The sequence below is a fragment of the Cenococcum geophilum genome (genome assembly GCF_001692895.1).
Source record: "Cenococcum geophilum 1.58 unplaced genomic scaffold K441scaffold_40, whole genome shotgun sequence".
NCBI classification, from domain to species: domain Eukaryota; kingdom Fungi; phylum Ascomycota; class Dothideomycetes; order Gloniales; family Gloniaceae; genus Cenococcum; species Cenococcum geophilum.
The window spans coordinates 1173832-1192453 of record NW_027137598.1 but is presented as its reverse complement, the minus strand read 5'-3'; the positions used below and the strand labels follow the sequence as shown (position 1 = coordinate 1192453).

General features: G+C 49.6%; 6 protein-coding genes across 6 annotated transcripts; 3 read left to right on the top strand and 3 right to left on the bottom strand.

Annotated features, from left to right (window-relative positions):
• Positions 1 to 2745: 2745 nt before the first annotated feature.
• Positions 2746 to 3722, bottom strand: K441DRAFT_664950 (uncharacterized protein). Its single transcript, XM_067649432.1, has 2 exons — positions 3102 to 3722; positions 2746 to 3022 (listed from the first exon to the last, which is right to left on the bottom strand). The coding sequence occupies exon 1, from the start codon at positions 3406 to 3408 to the stop codon at positions 3193 to 3195; it is 216 nt and encodes a 71-aa protein (XP_067500801.1). The 5' UTR covers positions 3409 to 3722; the 3' UTR covers positions 2746 to 3022; positions 3102 to 3192.
• Positions 3723 to 3825: 103 nt separating this feature from the next.
• Positions 3826 to 5651, top strand: K441DRAFT_707318 (uncharacterized protein). Its single transcript, XM_067653717.1, has 2 exons — positions 3826 to 3939; positions 4136 to 5651. The coding sequence occupies exons 1-2, from the start codon at positions 3907 to 3909 to the stop codon at positions 5186 to 5188; spliced, it is 1086 nt and encodes a 361-aa protein (XP_067500800.1). The 5' UTR covers positions 3826 to 3906; the 3' UTR covers positions 5189 to 5651.
• A 456-nt stretch (positions 5652 to 6107) lies between these two features.
• K441DRAFT_698592 (uncharacterized protein) lies at positions 6108 to 6689 on the top strand (the record flags this gene model as incomplete). Its single annotated transcript, XM_067653082.1, has 2 exons — positions 6108 to 6375; positions 6471 to 6689. The coding sequence occupies exons 1-2, from the start codon at positions 6229 to 6231 to the stop codon at positions 6687 to 6689; spliced, it is 366 nt and encodes a 121-aa protein (XP_067500799.1). The 5' UTR covers positions 6108 to 6228.
• Positions 6690 to 6794: 105 nt separating this feature from the next.
• On the bottom strand, positions 6795 to 7123 carry K441DRAFT_664948 (uncharacterized protein). The gene has a single exon (XM_067649431.1). The coding sequence runs from the start codon at positions 6970 to 6972 to the stop codon at positions 6802 to 6804; it is 171 nt and encodes a 56-aa protein (XP_067500798.1). The 5' UTR covers positions 6973 to 7123; the 3' UTR covers positions 6795 to 6801.
• A 2441-nt stretch (positions 7124 to 9564) lies between these two features.
• Positions 9565 to 16220, top strand: K441DRAFT_575214 (glutamate synthase-like protein; the record flags this gene model as incomplete). The annotated part of the gene is made up of 5 exons (XM_067644150.1): positions 9565 to 9755; positions 9815 to 9855; positions 9905 to 13261; positions 13321 to 16000; positions 16058 to 16220. The coding sequence occupies 5 exons, from the start codon at positions 9565 to 9567 to the stop codon at positions 16218 to 16220; spliced, it is 6432 nt and encodes a 2143-aa protein (XP_067500797.1).
• Positions 16221 to 17482: 1262 nt separating this feature from the next.
• K441DRAFT_664946 (uncharacterized protein) lies at positions 17483 to 18475 on the bottom strand. The gene is made up of 4 exons (XM_067649430.1): positions 18384 to 18475; positions 18205 to 18267; positions 17859 to 18019; positions 17483 to 17801 (listed from the first exon to the last, which is right to left on the bottom strand). The coding sequence occupies exons 3-4, from the start codon at positions 18017 to 18019 to the stop codon at positions 17549 to 17551; spliced, it is 414 nt and encodes a 137-aa protein (XP_067500796.1). The 5' UTR covers positions 18205 to 18267; positions 18384 to 18475; the 3' UTR covers positions 17483 to 17548.
• Between the last annotated feature and the right edge of the window lie 147 nt (positions 18476 to 18622).

Below are 18622 nucleotides of genomic sequence, written 5' to 3'. Positions count from 1 at the left end.
GGGCCTATAGGCTATAGTAAAATAGGTAAAGAAAAAGGTAGGGCAACTAGCAGAAGACCTATACTTACCACCCCTATAAAGAGTAGGGAAGTTATAGGCTACTAATAATAACGATAAAAAGGTAAAGATCCTTATAGAAAGGTTCTTCCCTTATCTAGCTCTAGTAGACCTTAATAATATTACGGGCAAAGTACCGGTAACTCGCCTATGGGTTAATAGCGACATAACAATAGAGGAAATAGCCAGAACTATTAGCTGCCTTTTAAATAATATAGTACTAGGTCCAGATAGGATTCTAAATAAGGCCTTAAAGACCTATAGACCACTTATAGCACTCTAGCTTGCGGATATAGCTAGAGCATGCTTTACTATAGGCTACTACCCACAACTTAGAAGATCTATAATGACGGTTATCCTATAAAAAGAAGGTAAAGCAGATTACTTAATCCTAGGAAGCTACCGCCCTATTGCCCTAGAAAATACCCTTAGTAAGATTTTAAAAAAGGTAATAGCGGACTATATAGCAGACACGGCTAAGGAATACGCCTTACTATTATAGAGCTAAATAGGGGCAAGAAAGAACCGCTTAACACTATTAGCACTTACGCTACTCGCTGCTACTATTAAATCTACATAGGCGATGCGAAGGGACTTTATAGTATTAATACTTAGCCTAGATATTAGTGGCGCCTACGATAACGTACCCTATAAGTGTCTCCTATATATCCTTAGGGTAAAAGGCTTCTTAGAATGGATTATATAATTTGTCTAAGGGTTTATAGGTTAGAAAGAAATATTACTAGTCTTTAGTAGATACCAGAGCCCCCCTATCGCAGTTATAATAGGAATACTATAAGGATTACCCCTCTCGCCTATACTCTTCCTTTTCTTTATAAGCAACCTGCTTAACTCCTTTAAGGAAGGGGCGACCCAGAGGATAGGCTTTATTAACGATATAAACCTAATTATATACGGGCTATTAGCCGTAGAGAATTATAGAATGCTAGAGAAAGCCTATAATACCTATATAGAATAGGCAAGACAATATAAAGTCTAATTCTTACTAGAGAAATACTAGCTAATCCATTTTATAAGAAAACGCAACTAATCTATAGATCTTTAGCATATAATCCACATCTAAGGCTTTAGGGGTTATCTAGTTTAGGGCCTAAGGGTATTAGGAGTATAGGTAGACAGTAAGCTCTGGTAGAGCGTATATACGGCGTAAGCGGCCTATAAAGGCTAAGCATAGTACATCGTATTATCTAGGATTGTTAACTCTATATGGGGCCTATACTTCTAGAGGTTACGCCTACTATATATAGTAGTCGTCCGGCTAACTATGACGTATAGGTTCAGTATTTAGGCCATTGGAGAATCTAAGAAAGGCCCCCCTAAGTTACTCCTTAAACCACTCTAAAAGGTCTAAATAGCCTGCCTTTAGAGTATAATAGGCGGATATAAGTAAACGACCACAGCACTGCTTAAAAAGGAAGCCAATATTCCCCCCCTATAACTATATATTAAAGCCGCTATAATATAAAGGGCCTAAAATAAACGTAACTCTAATATTATAAAGTATATTAAGACATGCCTAAATAAACTATAGAGGGACCCTAGGGCGCCCTATAGGAGAACAAACTAATAACCCTAAAGTAGGGAAGACATATTAGAGAAATAGGTAAAGAAAGTAGAAGAAGAATAGTGCTGCTTTAGGGCCCAGGCCTATATAAAGGAGGAAGGGAAACGCGTAAAAGGCTAGTAAAGATAACAATAAGAGAGAGAAAGGAGCTAAAGTAGAGTATAAAAGAACGCTAGGAAACTATCTACCGTAATATAATACTGGTTAGACTAACGCTGGAAAGGTATATAGGAGTTAAAGGTATAAAGGTTAACTAAGGTAAGAGGAACCTAAGCCGTAGTATAGTTAATACTATAGGGGGTAAATACTTTAGGGCTCTAAGAAGGCCTAATAAAGGTAGAAAATATAATAGCAATACTCTTAAGAATAGGAATAATAGGACTAAAAGACTGGCTTTACTGGGTAGGTATTCTAGTAGGCAACCTAAGATATAAATATAGCTGGCTAAGACAGATACTAAAATACGTAATACTGTTATGCCCCTTACGCACTAACTAAGAAGTAATACTTTTAGTAGCTAGCACAGAGAACTATAATATACTACTCTTAATATAAAAAGGCCTTAAGGCGGTTACCTAGTAGCTTATTAGCCAAAATATACTAAACTAGTTCTGGGTTGCAAGGGAAATAGTAATAAAGGGTGGGGGGGCGAGCAACGGGCGCCCCCTGATAACTCTACAGTAGTAGAGTAAAGTTTACAATACTAGCGCGTCCGTAGGCTTGTTACGGCAGCAGTGGTTCCCAAGGAGGTCAAAAAGTAAGGTAGTAGGAGCACCACAGGTGACTCGCAGGCGCCTCGCAGGCGCCTTACAGGCAAGTCCCAAAAGGCGGGGAGATGGATCACGGGGTTTTCTCAAATAGAGTTTTCTCCCAACATGTACATAAGGAGTAGTCCGCGTGGGCCCAATAGGGATCCGAATCGGACGTTAAGCAATGAATTATTATTAATATCCTGACCTCAGCTAGACTTGGCATTTGAGCAAGATATTTGGAACAGTTTGGATAATAGGATCTGGACTGGCACTGTAATATACACCGTCCCAAGGCCTCCTGTTGTCTGTAGTCGTCCTGTTCAGTTGGAGTTCCGGCATAGTTATAGGGAACGGGCTACTCTGGCTAAAGTTACAGAGAATTCCGAAGCTTTGACTGTATGTACATTATATACCGAACCACATCTTCAAAGAAGACATTTCTCATTAAGGGCCCTGCCCATCAAGTTTTCCACAGACGCAACATTCCCGTCATCATGACCAAGCCCTCAGAAACGCCAACCAGTACTCAAGAACCCCTCACAGTGCCTTCAATCATCTATCGTGTTGCCAAGCTCCTCGTAAATGCCATCCCAAACCAATTAGTGATGCGGTGTTGCTGATTCGCTAACTGGTCGCGCAACTGTCAGCTGGCGACCTAAACAACGGCGTGCCCCAAGAAGCGACAAGAAATACCAAGGAAGAAGCACCTCGTCTCATGTCATCTACGCAGTTTTCCGAATCCAGCATTTCCCCCCCTTCTTGCATGGAAGGATGCAGCTTCCGTTGCTCCGGGCAGCTTCATAACTCGATCTGCTCACTGCTTATGGTTGTCGGGTTTGCAGTTGAACTCGCACTTGTCTTCCACGCTGCACCTGCCATCAGCGCGGTTGTGTGCAGCGGTTTCTGTGCCATCATTTCGGAGAGCGGGTCTGTGGCTTCCCGGGGTTGATGAGGGAGAGCGGAGGCAACGGTAAGGGTGAGGAGGAGAGTCGTTGCCGGAGTGAGGAGATGCATTGTTGCAATAATTGAAAGACTGAGCAGCAGGTAGATAAAATAGTGCCTTGAAAACCGAACTCGAGCGAGGGAATTGGCGGTTTAAGTGTTCAGGAGAAATATACAAGCTTTAATCTGCATATAGAACAAAGTCAGAGTCCAGACATTTTGTTCTGCTGTGCGACTTTCACAGCCAGCAAGTTACAAGGACAGAAAGCAGAAACGGGACATTAGCAACTCCCGCGGCAGGCGGGATTCATATACAGAGCGCATATCCTTCCCTTCGGAGTTGCAGCGTGTCTCCCTCTTCCCCAGGGCTCGTCAAAGAATGCACGTTGGTCAGGACGCGCTGTGAGTGGCTGATGCATGCCTGCTCGGTGTTTAGTGGCCGTTCGGGTGTGTCGGTTGAGCGTCGGGCCCGATGCACAACAACCTGCAACGACGTTGTTATCCACGCTTTTTTTGCTGTCTATAGCGATTGTGCTTTGGCATTGGGCAGGCAGAGAAGTACACGCAAAAATGCTCTCCCTCCCGCTCATCACGCCGCGCGACGTACGTCCACGTCCCCTCTTCCCCTTCCTCTTGCACTCACTCTCAAAACAAACACTGCTACCACATCTCGTTTCAGACATACAAACTCGCAATCCTCCACCCCATCTTTAATCTCCGCCGCAATCCCCAATTTCTAATCTTCCCCTCCCCTCCCCTAACGAAACCCAACTCCACCAACAAAACTAACACAACCCAGGACTCCCCCCTCTGGCCCCCGGCCCTCCCCCCCCCCCCGGACCCCGCCCCCCCCCCCCAAGCCGACCACCTCCCGACCACCCCCCTCCCAACGCACCACACGCACCACCGACGTCCCACATCCCACCACACGCACCATCGCGGGCACCCTTCCCCGCCCTTCTCGCCCCTCCTCGCCCTCACCCTCGACGAAAACGCCATCGCCCAGCGCAAGCAGAACGTGCGCCGCTTCGGCGCCGGATGGCTGCGGCCGCCCGGGGTCGCGAAGACGTACCAGGCCAGCATGGACGAGGCGGCGGAGCGCGAGGAGCAGGAGATGTTGGCGCGGCGCGAGCAGGAGCTGCTGGAGCTGGCGAGCGCGCAGGAGGAGGCTACTGCTGCTGCTGCTGCTGCCGCCGCTGCAGGGGATGCCGGTGCCGGTGCCGGTGCTGGGGGTGGTGCTGAGGGTGGTGCTCAGGGGGAGGAAGAGGAGGGGGTCGGGGAGCGGGATTTGGACGATGAAGTCCCGGAGGCGGAGAGTGATGGGAGCGAGGGGAGCGATGGCGACGGGGACGAAGGGGAGGATGGGGGCGGGGACGGGGAGGGCGAGATGACGTTCAACGGGTCGAGTTTCTTGGAGGGCAGCATCGTCGCCGCCGACGCCGAGGTCGAGCAGATGCTCGAGATGGAGGAGGCGGGCGTGCTGCAGGATGAGCGCGATCTCGACGACGATGTCCCTGAGGCCGGGAGCTACCAGCACACGGACACGGAGCTGGAGGACTCGAGCTCCGATATCGAGGTTGCGAGTAGCGTCGCGCTGGGGAGTAGTGTGCGGAGGAGCGCCCGCGGGGGGAGGGCCGGCGGGGGAGTGGTGGGTGCGGCGGGGATGGGCGTGGGCATGAGCATGGGCAGAGGCGTGGGTGTGGGTGTGGGCAGGAGCTTGTTCGGTGAGGATGGGAGCGAGCTGGGCGAGAGCTCGCTGTTGGCCAGTTCGCCCGCTGCGGCGAGGGCGCCGGGGCTGGGGAATGCGTTTCGCAATCGCTTGGTGGGGCCACGGGCTCCTAGGGGCGGGTGAGCAGTCGACGAGGACCTTATCCCCATCCAATCTAGGCCAGCCTCGCGGGATTGGTGCTGTGCTTTACAGTATGCCGCGGGCGGAGCATGGCGCGAGAGGTGGGAGGACTGGCGCTGGTTGAGTACTGCTAGACTTGTTTTATGCTGGCAGGAGTTACGATGCGCGGTGGAGCTTCAGGTACCCGGCGTAAGCAAAATGCTCTATTGTTGGTATGTTTATTCCTAAGTGGACTGAGTGGGTTTTGGCAGCTGTTGGGTTAGGGGATTGTTGCTCAAGAAACTTTCCTCTAGGTCAAACATTGCAATCCAAAACACAGAGTGGTAGCTGTACTTTCCATCGCTAATCAAGCAGTCACAATATCAAGAACACTTGTTGAACAAGCGGGCGGAATCAGGAAGCACCTTGATCTACCAGGAGGCTCTAATAATATGACAAGTGAGACCTTTCGCGTCCAGTTCAGAATAGACTCGCTCTTTCAAGTCTTACTATTCACACTCAACTGGTTCGAACGAATGTGATTTTTCAATCGAATAAGTTTCGGGCCTATGAAAGACTCAGTGTCGATTCAAGGCGGCGTTTTGCAACCATTTGACGAACATGTTTTGGTGTATGATCTACTTCCCGAGTGGTGCTTAGGGCAACCCTTGGTTGAGCTGAAGTTGGTAATAGCTGTCTCTGAAGGTCGTCAGGGTTTCATTTCAAGTTAATATTGTGGGATAACGACTGCACGAATCGCTCGTCACACTGCCTTCTCCTAGAATAAGCCCAAAATAGAATTCAGGACCGATTATATATGATGTTAGAAGGGTGGAAACCGCAGGCCAATCATAATTGCTGCAGCCGACTTACCTTTTCCAGTAAGGCGTACTTCACAACCGTGACTTCTCGACCAATTTATTCGCGTCGCGACCTTGGTAAAGGCGCCTTCACCTCTCGCTCGCTCCTTTCACAACAAACAAACGCCAAATCCGAGTCGCACAGTTTCAGCGACGCTTCTCAGCCTTCACATCTCGAAATCGACCGAAGCTACCCATCCGAACATGAGCAATCAATCTACTGATCAGAATATGGAGGACCATCCCATGGACGATCCTGTTATTCCCGACAAGGGCAAGGGCAAGGCAGCGGAAGTTGCTATGGAGGAGGATGGCGATTCCTCTGAGGAAGAATCTGGTGTAGAGGATCATGTAAGTCTGGGCTCCTGCATTGCTGCAATGCCAAGGCGTTCTTCAGCTGACGTTTCCATCTCAACTTCAGGGCGAAGGTGCGAATGCTCTATTAGATCTTTCAACATGGGAATGTTATTCTAATTGGTGCGGTAGTTGAGGTTGAAGACGAGGATACAATGGAAGAAATCAATACCGACAACATCATTCAAGATGGACGCCGCACACGCGGAAAGAACATCGACTTCAAAAAAGCCGCTCAGGAGTTGGAAGACGATGATGAGGAAGAAGAAGATGATGATTTCCAAGATCCGGATGATGCCATGCAGGAGTAGAGTTGTGCTTGAGGTGAGCTTCTGTCCTCATCCGAGACCCGGCTTGGCCATACCACCACGTCGACGAAATTCAATAACTCCAAGTTGTTCACTGATTGGACTGCTAGACATGTCACGCAAGCAATTTGATGCGCACGCATACTTGTTCTAAAGCTTTGATGTCGAAAATGTCGGTTGGGGCTCGGTCCATGAAGCATCTCATCAACCATGGAGTCTTGGCGCGTGAAATTGGAGCTTGATAGTGGACGAAAAAAGGGACCATGGTGTGCTTTTGTCTTGCCATGTAGATCTCTCAGTTGCATAACAATAGCATAACTGCATATCACCCGTACATTGTGAAGTTTCTTTGTGTTGATAATGTAGTCAGAGGACTGGCAAATAAGTTTGGAGATTGAGCCAGCCTTGCCAAACGCGAATGACTTCCGTTTTAATACTAATCCCTCTTAAAGTCGCCTTCCTAAATCGATAGGTTATACGATTCGCTATAGAAGGCCGTGTACCTCGCACTGCCCAATCTAGAACATTCTGTATTAACGCACCGATCGAGGTGAACCCTGAAATGCTGATAGATGCACAAGGTTTTTTGAATGGCAGCCAATGATTAGACAGCACTGTTGAACCGCAGCCAATATCTCAAGAAACATCACTGTGGAGTTCCTACCTTCAACACTAGATGTCATGAGAGTAAGAGAATCAGCCTCGCCAGTCTGCACTCGCCCTGACAGCCGTCTTCCCGTGCTTTACGATCTACGCTAGCCAAGAGCTTAAACCTACACAAGGTGCCATGATGGCAATTCTGGCAACTATCCCCCCAATTAACGTCATGAAATTACTCAGGCTTACAAGACCGCTCCAAGAATTGAGATTCCTCAGCCTCGAGGACATGGCCTCGAGTATGCAGCATGGCTGTTGTTGACCGGAGAAGTCCCACGTCGGAATGATTCAGCTTCTCCCACTCTCGCCTCCAAGCCGCTCCTTCAGGATAGTCTCAATGTCAGGAATAGTGCACCAGTAAGAGCTGGTGGCCTCGATTCCAGGCGGTGAGGCTCAGACCCTGATGTTAGTTTCTGTTGATCTTCAACGTTGGTCATGTCATCGTCTGAGAGGACTTGGTAGCCCCATAATAACACCGATGCGACATCGGCGGGAGCGTAAGAGAAATTCTGTTCCCGTGACTCATAGAATCTCACAGTCTCCCGCGACTCCATCCGCAACTAGACGTAGGCTCCGTGTTCTCCAGACGGCTCCTGCGTTCGTGGCAGGAGTCGCGCTGTTCATCGTGAGACCGGAGTAGTCCGTTCGCCGAGTGTTCAGCGAGTGCGAGGGCGCCTTGTCCGTGAGAANCATGTGTTCGGGATGCAGGCTATTGTTTGACGGGTTGCTGGAGCGGGGTCTTTTTAAGATCTCCAACATCGACTTTTATTTCCAAATTCGTGATGTTTTTGGGGGCACGATAAGACTTGCCCGGACAGATGACCACCTAAAATTACGACAAAGAAGGACCGGCAACGTAGTCGCAGCAAACCGAACCAATTGCTGCTGCTGAAATGCGGCCTCGAAGCGGGCGCGGGCTTCATTGCGGCAATCTGGCCTCGAACCTTGGAGCGACGGGAAAGCCACATGCATCCTGCACTACCTGGTCATAAGAGGGGGTCAAGGCACCTGCGGGCAAAAATGATTTGCTGGCGGCTTCAACGCTGCACCCACCGCCTAGCGCACAGCGGCCGACTTAAGACTGCTTCCGGTAATGGGCAGATGGCAGAAACCGTGGGGTAATGGGGCAAAAATTTCAAAACGCACGACAGATCTGCAGGGCAATCATATTTAGAGACGGAGCTCGCCAAGATGTGGGAGCTGCCTGTGAATGCTTCGCTCCTCGGATGGGGAGCAGGAGTGCGTATACGTGTGCAGTTGCCTCTCCGAGGATGATTTCATTGTTTCCACCCTGAGGGGCGAGAAAACAAAAGTGATGCATATTCCTCCGGCCACTGTGATGCAGCGGATAGAATCAAGCTGCTAGCTGCGAACTGGAGAGCCGGGAGGCGAGCAGGGCCGATGCTCCTGGAGACAGCACGGCAGCCATTTGAAACCGGCCTAGATTAATTGGCAGAAAAGTTGTAATAATATGTTCCTTAGCGTTGTGAATTTCCCCACCTTCGTCCTCCCATTCATAAGGCTCAATAATCCGTCCATCCCCTCCACTCCTCCTGTTCTCGTATCCCCCTCACAGCCTGGTAGTCGTTGCGCGAGCAGCAGCTCGTCGACGTTAAGTCAACGGCCCTATACAATAGCAGCTCGTAAGTAGGCGCTGGCTCCTCATCTTCCCCTCGCCCAAGCCCTTGTACCCACCACCAAAGCCCCGAGGTCCTTTAAGCTCGATTCGCGAAGGTTTACCGAGCGCCATTCTTCTCGAAAACCCAAACCCCGCGTCCTCCCATTCGCCAAAGCTCTTATCAACAGTATTTTGTGCATTTTGTAGGAGCTATCAGCGCAGACGAATCCTGGCAGTCGTCATTGGCATCATCTTGACGATCCGGGGACTGCAGCTTCGCCACGGGCTACGTCGTGCTCCATTGCGTCTAGGGGCCTCGCCACAATTCTCCCTCCACCGTGCTATCGCACTCATCCTGTCGTTGTTTTTGACCTCCAAATCTACCGAACTTTCCTCCCTTCATGACTCCACGAAATATGCTCTGTGGTGTAACGCTACAAGCCCACTTTGCTGCTCCATCTAACTGAGTCACTAGGCACCTCAGCAACAACTACCAAGCCCAAGAACTTTTTTAAAACGATCAACTCCCCACTTTCACACATCTCAACGCATCCCCACACAACTTCTCAAGCTTTTTGAGACCTTCGGCCTGTCGCCGAAAGCATGGGTCGGGTCTCGTTCACCGAGGATACAAAACAATACGATGGCGAGATCATAGAGGAGGAGCAAACTAATAGCGTTTTTCCATACCAGGACACCCCGGAGAATAAATCATGGGCTGGTGTGTTACCGCTTAAGCAGGGTCTATATGATCCCGAGCTTGAGAAGGATGCTTGCGGTGTTGGCTTTGCAGCGTGAGTCACAACCGCAGTTATCACGGCCTCTTTAACGTACAAAAGCTAATAGTTCGTAGCCATATTAAGGGAAATGCGAGCCATAAAATTATTAGCGATGGTAAGAGCGTTTATGCTGCCTCAGACCAATGTACTGACAAGCTGCGCAGCTAGGAGTCTCCTTTGTAATATGACCCATCGGGGTGCCGTGGGCTCTGATGCGAGAGACGGCGACGGTGCTGGTGTAATGACATCGATTCCTCACAAATTTTTTCTAAAGAACTTCGAGCGAGAGCAGGGCATCAAACTCCCACCACAAGGCCAGTATGCTGCCGGCAACCTTTTCTTCAAGCCAGATACGGAAACTTTGAAGGATACAATAGCCACCTTTGAGGAGGTTGCCGATTCACTTGACTTGAGGGTGCTCGGGTGGCGGGAGGTACCAAAGGATTCTACTCTTCTAGGTCCTGCGGCTCTGTCCCGGGAACCGATAATCTTGCAACCATTTGTTGTTCTCAAGTCTGCATATGGTGATGGCAAGGAACCGAAGGAAGATTTTGCTCAGCTGTGTGACGAGGCGCATTTTGAGCGACAGCTTTATGTGCTGCGGAAGAGAGCAACTCATGTCATTGGTTTGCACAATTGGTTCTATCTTTGCTCCTTGAGTAATAAGAACATTGTCTACAAGGGACAGCTGGCACCGGTACAAGTCTATGAATATTACCATGACTTGGTGTCTGTTGATTACGAAGGCCACTTTGCCCTTGTCCATTCGCGATTCTCCACCAACACCTTCCCCAGCTGGGACCGTGCACAACCACTGCGATGGGCCGCTCACAACGGTGAGATAAACACCCTACGAGGCAATAAGAATTGGATGAGAGCCCGCGAAGGAGTCATGAAATCCAAGTTGTTCGGCGACGATCTCGATCTGCTGTACCCCATCATCGAAGATGGAGGCTCTGACTCCGCTGCGTTGGACAATGTGCTTGAACTACTCGTCATTAATGGGGTGCTTTCTCTGCCAGAAGCAGTCATGCTTATGGTTCCCGAAGCGTGGCAAGGTAACCGATCTATGGATCCCGCCAAGCAAGCTTTTTACGAGTGGGCCGGATGCATGATGGAGCCTTGGGACGGACCAGCTCTCTTCATCTTCTCTGACGGCCGATATTGCGGCGCGAACCTAGATCGAAATGGCCTACGTCCATGCAGATATTATGTCACTGATGATGACCGAATTGTCTGCGCCTCCGAAGTTGGTACTATTTCAATCGAGCCAGAGAGGATCGTTCAGAAGGGCCGGCTGCAGCCAGGAAGAATGCTTCTTGTTGACACTTTGGTCGGCCGCATCGTAGATGATAACGAACTGAAGCACACTGTCGCAAACCGGCACGACTTCCGAACATGGATCGAGAAGCAGCTTTTGACCCTGCCAGCCATCTACAGCCAGCTAGCAGAAAAGGGAACCGAGCTTTCACACACACCGACCGAGACTCGACTTCAGGAAGATCCTCGACTGAGAGCTTTCGGATACTCACTAGAACAAGTCAGCCTGATTCTTGGTCCCATGGCTGCAGACTCGAAGGAAGCTCTAGGGTCTATGGGTAACGATGCACCCCTTGCATGTCTCGCTACTCAACCACGTCTTCTCTATGAGTACTTCCGGCAACTATTCGCACAGGTCACAAACCCACCAATTGACCCCATTCGAGAGGCCATCGTCATGTCTCTTGAGGCTTACGTCGGTCCCCAAGGTAATCTTTTAGAGATGGACGAGAGTCAGTGTCACCGTTTGTTGCTACCATCACCGGTTCTGTCTATCGAGGAATTTAAGGCACTTATGAATATTAGTGTGCTCTACCCGAACTGGTCTGTAAAAGTTATTGACATCACATTCCCCAAGAAGGAGGGCGTCCAAGGTTACATGGATGCTCTTGATCGTATCTGCGATGCTGCAACCGAGAGCATCACTAATGGTGATAATATTTTGGTTCTCTCCGACCGAGAAACATCTGCAGACCGCGTCCCTGTTTCAGCTCTCTTAGCCACTGGTATGGTACATCACCACCTTGTTAGGAACAGGTGGCGATCTCAATCTGCCCTTCTTGTTGAGACTGCTGAAGCTCGTGAGGTGCATCACATGTGTGTCCTCGTTGGCTATGGTGCAGATGCAATCTGCCCATACCTTGCTATCGAATGTATTCTAAAGATGCACCGTGAGGGCCTCATTCGGAAGAAACTCTCTCCAGAACAGCTAATCGACAACTATAAACACTCCTGTGACGGTGGGATCTTGAAGGTCATGAGCAAGATGGGTATTTCCACGCTTCAGAGTTACAAAGGCGCCCAGATCTTCGAGGCTCTTGGCGTTGATGATTCAGTCGTGGACCGATGTTTCACTGGCACTGCTAGCCGCATCAAGGGTATGACCTTTGAACTTATCGCCCAAGATGCATTCTCTTTGCACGAAAAGGGCTACCCGTCTTGTAGCATTGTTGAAGTGCCGGGATTGGTCGAAACAGGCGAGTACCACTGGCGAGACGGGGGCGAACCTCACGTCAACGACCCAACAGCGATTGCAAATATCCAAGATGCAGTCCGCACAAAGAACGACAAATCGTACGAAGCTTACTCCATTGCCGAGTATGAGCGCATTAAGGACTGCACCCTCAGAGGCCTGCTCGACTTTAACTTCGATGAGAGAGCTCCTGTTCCGATTGACCAGGTCGAGCCGTGGACGGAGATCGTACGGCGATTTGTTACTGGCGCCATGTCTTACGGTTCCATTTCCATGGAATCCCACTCAACTTTGGCTGTGGCCATGAACAGACTTGGAGGCAAGTCAAACACCGGCGAAGGTGGCGAGGATCCCGAGAGAAGCCTACGGCTAGAGAACGGCGATACCATGCGGTCAGCAATCAAGCAGGTCGCCTCTGGACGTTTTGGTGTCACCAGCAACTACCTGGCTGATGCTGATGAGCTCCAAATCAAGATGGCTCAAGGTGCTAAGCCTGGCGAGGGTGGTGAACTTCCGGGTCACAAAGTTTCAGGGCCCATCGCTAAGACTCGACACTCAACACCTGGTGTCGGTCTGATCTCTCCACCACCTCATCACGACATTTACTCCATTGAAGATCTGAAGCAGCTGATCTACGACTTGAAGTGCTCAAACCCACGCGCTCGAGTGTCAGTCAAGCTTGTTTCTGAAACTGGTGTTGGCATTGTCGCCTCAGGTGTGGCAAAGGCCAAGGCTGACCACATCCTCATTTCTGGCCACGATGGTGGAACTGGTGCTTCTCGATGGACTGGTATCAAGTATGCCGGTCTTCCATGGGAACTCGGTCTCGCTGAGACTCACCAGACTCTGGTCCTCAATGATTTGCGTGGACGTGTCATCGTTCAAACCGATGGCCAAATCCGCACTGGACGCGATGTCGCCATTGCTTGCTTGCTTGGTGCCGAAGAATGGGGCTTTGCTACTACACCACTGATTGCTATGGGATGTATCATGATGAGGAAGTGCCATCGTAAGCTCAATCCAGTTCTCTGACTTTGATATCAACCACTGACATTAGTCTCAACACAGTTAACACATGCCCTGTTGGTATTGCTACCCAAGATCCCGAACTGCGGAAGAAGTTTACTGGCACTCCTGAGCATGCGATCAATTTCTTTTACTACGTAGCCAACGAGCTGAGGGCCATCATGGCCAAGCTTGGTTTCCGAACTGTTAATGAGATGGTTGGTCGTTGCGAGGTTCTCCGCGTACGCGATGACCTCCGAACTGCAAAGACTGAGAACATCGACTTATCCCTCATCTTGACCCCTGCTCACACCCTCCGACCAGGCGTGGCGACTTACAACGTGCGGAAGCAGGACCACAGACTTCATGTGCGACTTGACAACAAGCTTATCGCAGAATCTGAATTAGCCCTTGAGAAGGGCATGCCCACACGGATTGAATGTGACATTGTCAACACTGATCGCGCTCTTGGCGCAACTCTCTCTTACCAAATCAGCCGGCGATTTGGCGAAGCCGGCTTACCTCAAGATACCATTCACACCAACATCCGCGGATCTGCAGGTCAATCCTTCGGTGCATATTTGGCTCCTGGAGTTACTCTTGAGCTTGAGGGTGACACTAACGACTATGTTGGCAAGGGCCTCTCAGGTGGCCGCCTTATCATCTACCCTCCTCGTTCAGCAGTCTTCAAAGCCGAAGAGAACATCCTCATCGGTAACGTCTGTCTCTACGGTGCAACGAGCGGCACTTGCTTTTTCCGCGGTGTAGCTGCAGAACGTTTTGCCGTTCGGAACTCTGGTGTCACCGCTGTTGTTGAGGGTGTGGGTGACCATGGCTGTGAGTACATGACTGGTGGTCGCGTGCTTGTGCTTGGCTCAACTGGCCGTAACTTTGCTGCTGGTATGTCTGGTGGTATTGCCTACGTCCTCGACATGCACCATGATTTCGAAGGTAAAGTCAACCAGGAGATGGTCGAGTTGTCTGGAATCGAGGATCCAACGGAGATTGCATTCGTCCGAGGTCTCATCGAGGATCACCACCATTATACTGGATCTGAGCTTGCCGCTCGCATTCTCCTAGACTTCAACAGGGCGCTTCCCCGCTTCGTCAAGGTTATGCCTACTGACTACAAGCGTGTATTGCTTGAAGATGCTGCTAAGGCAGAGGAAGCCAAGAAGAAGGAATATCCTCTCCCAATCCTCCCTGGCAATCCCGTACGACAAGCTCATGAAGAATCTAAGAAGGCTCAACACGGACACGAAACAAAGGAAAAGAAGAAGAGCGATCTTTTGGATATCGAGGAGAGCGTGGGAGATGCCAAGGCGGAGAAGAAGCGGTCAGCATTGGTGTTGGATAAGACTCGTGGCTTTATGAAGTACCAGCGACGCTCCGAGAAATATCGCAACCCCAAGACTCGAACTCGTGATTGGCAGGAACTGTCAACCCGCCTGAACGAGGATGAGCTCAAGTACCAGACCGCTCGTTGCATGGACTGTGGTGTCCCCTTCTGCCAATCTGACACTGGCTGCCCAATTAGCAACATCATTCCCAAATGGAATGAATTAGTCTTCCAGAATCAATGGAGAGATGCCCTTAACCGATTACTGATGACCAACAACTTCCCCGAGTTCACCGGCCGTGTCTGCCCAGCTCCTTGCGAGGGTGCCTGTGTGCTTGGAATCAATGAAGATCCTGTTGGTATTAAATCGATTGAGTGCGCGATTATCGACCGTGGCTTTGAAATGGGTTGGATGGTTCCTTCTCCTCCCAAGTATCGCAGCGGTAAGAAGGTCGCAGTTATCGGTTCTGGTCCAGCAGGTCTTGCAGCGGCGGACCAACTTAACAAGGCAGGCCATAATGTCACTGTCTATGAGCGCGCTGACCGCATTGGTGGTCTGCTCATGTACGGAATTCCAAACATGAAGTTGGACAAGAAGGTGGTGCAGCGCCGTGTGGATTTTATGGCTGGAGAGGGAATCAAGTTCGCAACGGGTGTTGCTGTGGGTGAACCAGATATGCCTAGCCTGGAGTCTCTGCGAGGCGAAAACGACGCTGTTGTTATTGCTACCGGCGCAACTGTGGCTCGTGATCTCCCCATCCAAAACCGCAACCTCAACGGCATCCACTTTGCCATGCAATTTCTCCACAAGAATACGAAGTCCTTACTCGATTCAAACCTCTCCGATGGCGCATACATTTCGGCTAAAGATAAGCACATTATTGTTATCGGTGGAGGTGATACTGGTAACGACTGTATCGGAACATCCGTCCGCCATGGAGCAAAATCTATCACAAACTTCGAACTACTTCCTCAACCTCCGCCTGAGCGACCTCGCGATAATCCATGGCCCCAATGGCCCCGTATCTATCGTGTTGATTACGGCCACTCTGAAGTTAAGACCCATATGGGTAAGGATCCGCGGGAGTACTGTGTTATGTCTAAAGATTTTGTGGACGATGGTGCTGGTAATGTTAAGGGAATCAACACCATCCGTGTGGAGTGGACTAGGAGTGCTACCGGAGGATGGGATATGAAGCAGGTGGAAGGGAGTGAACAGTTCTTCCCTGCCGATATTGTGCTCTTGTCCATGGGTTTCTTGGGACCTGAGGAGCGCGTCTTGGGCGGAATCATCGAGAAGGACGCTCGCAAGAACATCAAAACACCCCCTGGCAAGTATAACACGAACATTGCTGGCGTTTTCGCTGCTGGCGATTGTCGTCGCGGGCAATCTCTAATTGTTTGGTAAGTTATCACAAAGCCATCATCCCATCACATTTATTGCTAACAAGTCTTCACTAGGGGCATCAATGAAGGTCGTCAATCAGCTCGCGATGTCGATTCCTACCTCACCGGCGTCGGCACCCAGCTACCCGTCACCGGCGGTATCGTCAAGCGTCCGCCATACGAGCTCCTCACCAAAGTCGACAGAGCCCCAAAGGAGCTCATTGCGGCTGCGGCTTGAATGGAAAAAAAGCTGATAGAATTTCACGAAGCTTACTACGATATGACCGTGACACAACACCTCCCATGTACTACCTAGCGAACTATGGCGTTTTGCTGCACTTTATGAGTTGCTGAGTTGCCTGATTTGCTTACTACCCACTGGCGTCGTCGTCTGTTTCCCCTTCCTTTTCTTTATCTTTACTTCTGGTGCTTGTCTTGTTTCTACGCCATTTTCTTCTCTCTCCTTGCGTGTGCTGAAGGGACCAGATAGTCGGAATTTGTAGATCGAGCTTTCAATCAGCATAGTAAATACAAGTTTCACTTCATGTGCAAATTAGAGGCAGTGTTTTTTGTATGATGTATTGCTAAACTAATGGGATCCATTGCCGTACGTGTTGATAATCTGCAAACTAAGTTTCCCGGGTGCTCAAGAGCACCCGCCGGAATATCGAAAGCTTGGTCTTGATGCTGGCTAGCGCAATGTTTAGGGTCAATTTGCTCCATATAAATACTGAGAAAAAGAAATTTTACTAACCGAGTTCGATTGGTGAACTTTTCCTAAATGTGAAATATTCCTGCTTCACGTATGCCTGTGGATGACTTCGTTCTTAGAGTGTAAACGGCTCCGCTAGGATTAACTAGAGGCCTGCATGTAGAGCTAATCGTAAGTGATGAATGCAAGTAGATTGATTGATGCTTTAGGGTAGTTAAGGCGCTACAAGAGAGGTATAGGCAGATAGCGCTAAACTCTTGTGCGCAAGGGATCAATGGCCTGCAATAAGCCATAAGATTCTCATCTTCTTGTTAAAATTTTTCTCCGCAAGCAACGTGTCTGCCTTGATCTCCGCAATTTCATTCGTATCCCTGTGATGCCAAGACTCGTACGTCAAATTCCTCGACAACTTCGAATGACCTGTCAATTTCGTTGAGACGATCTGCTACAACGCGAGCTGTTGGCCGCTGGTAAGGATCGATGATCAAACATGCCTTGATAAGATCAGCAACTTGGTCGGCGCTCTTGCTACCAGACGGCCACGAAATTTGGTCCCGTTATAGAAGCAGCTTCCAAAATCGGCAATCTTAAATACTCCATCGCGGATAAATATATTAGCAGGTTTTAAATCGCTGTGCCGTGAGTATCCACTTGCCGTACGAGGTGTGAATGGAGGGTATTGATTTCTGTCTTTAACTATATTACAGCAAGCCTATGTTTAGAAGAGTGGGGCTTTGTCCTTCGTAGCAATCCGTAGCAATCCATCGTACAAGCCATCAACCCTAGTACCTCTCATCCATTCAAGCCGACATATCCGCAAGTACTACTTTGACCTTGTCGCTATAGGCCCCGCATCACGCAGTCTCGGCCAGCAACCCAATATGCAGTCTTAGGCGTTGACGCCTCTCCGGGACGGTTCCATTCACTGGGAGGTTTAGTGCCATAAGCACATTGTTCACGTCAGCACCTTGCATGGCCGTAATTTGTGCGATGGTGCCAGGGAATCCGGGAATCGGAGCGCCCGTTGCAAGATCGTGTAATGCCATAAGGGGGACATTGGGTCTATTAACATGAGAGTTTGCAACGCGTGCAACAGTATTATGCTCACTATATAGTTGAAACCAGTTAGTAGATAGGCGAGACAGCTAAATAATATTCACTTACGTAGCGGCCAGGACGACTCGGAGGTCTGCAAAGCCTTGTGTCATGTCTTGATTCAGCTGGGTGATCTGTTGAGTGACATTGTTGTGATTCTGGGTGGCAATGTTGTGATTCTGAGTGACACGTGTATCGAGCTGAGCGACACGTGTATTGAGCTGGTTCATCTGTGCACTAAGCTGTTAGCTGGTTGATCTGTTGAGTGACACTGTTGTGATTCTGAGTGACCTGTGTATTGAGCTGAGTGAACTGTGTATCGAGCTGAGTGATACGTGCATCGAGCTGGTTGAACTGTGCATTAAGCTGTTAGCTGGTTGATCTGTTGAGTGACACTGTTGTGATTCTGAGTGACCTGTGTATTGAGCTGAGTGAACTGTGTATCGAGCTGAGTGATACGTGCATCGAGCTGGTTGAACTGTGCATTAAGCTGTCAGCTGGTTGATCTATTGAGTGACATGGTTGTGATTGAGTAACATGGTTGTGATTGAGTGACATGGTTGTGATTGAATGACACGGTTGCAATTGAGTGACCTTTGTATCGGCATCTGCACTAAGCTGGTTGAACTGTGCATTAAGCTGTCAGCTGGTTGATCTATTGAGTGACATGGTTGTGATTGAGTGACCTTTGTATCGACATGTGCACCAACCTGGTTGATAGCGTCCAGAATAGCCTGGCCCTGAGCAAAGGCGGGAAGGTTACGAATTTTTCCCAACTCTTTGGCTCCTTGCTCAATGAGGTCAAAATTGGGCTGCGGAAGGTTGAGCGTATT

Bases quoted from the DNA above. Each gene is read 5' to 3' on its own strand.
- K441DRAFT_664950 (XM_067649432.1), bottom strand. From the start codon at position 3,408: ATGCATCTCCTCACTCCGGCAACGACTCTCCTCCTCACCCTTACCGTT.
- K441DRAFT_707318 (XM_067653717.1), top strand. From the start codon at position 3,907: ATGCTCTCCCTCCCGCTCATCACGCCGCGCGAC. The intron at 3,940-4,135 runs GTACGTCCACGT...AACACAACCCAG, and splicing joins CGCTCATCACGCCGCGCGAC to GACTCCCCCCTCTGGCCCCC.
- K441DRAFT_664948 (XM_067649431.1), bottom strand. From the start codon at position 6,972: ATGGCAAGACAAAAGCACACCATGGTCCCTTTTTTCGTCCACTATCAA.
- K441DRAFT_664946 (XM_067649430.1), bottom strand. From the start codon at position 18,019: ATGAACCAGCTCAATACACGTGTCGCTCAGCTCGATACACGTGTCACT. The intron at 17,802-17,858 runs GTAAGTGAATAT...TCAACTATATAG, and splicing joins CGAGTCGTCCTGGCCGCTAC to TGAGCATAATACTGTTGCAC.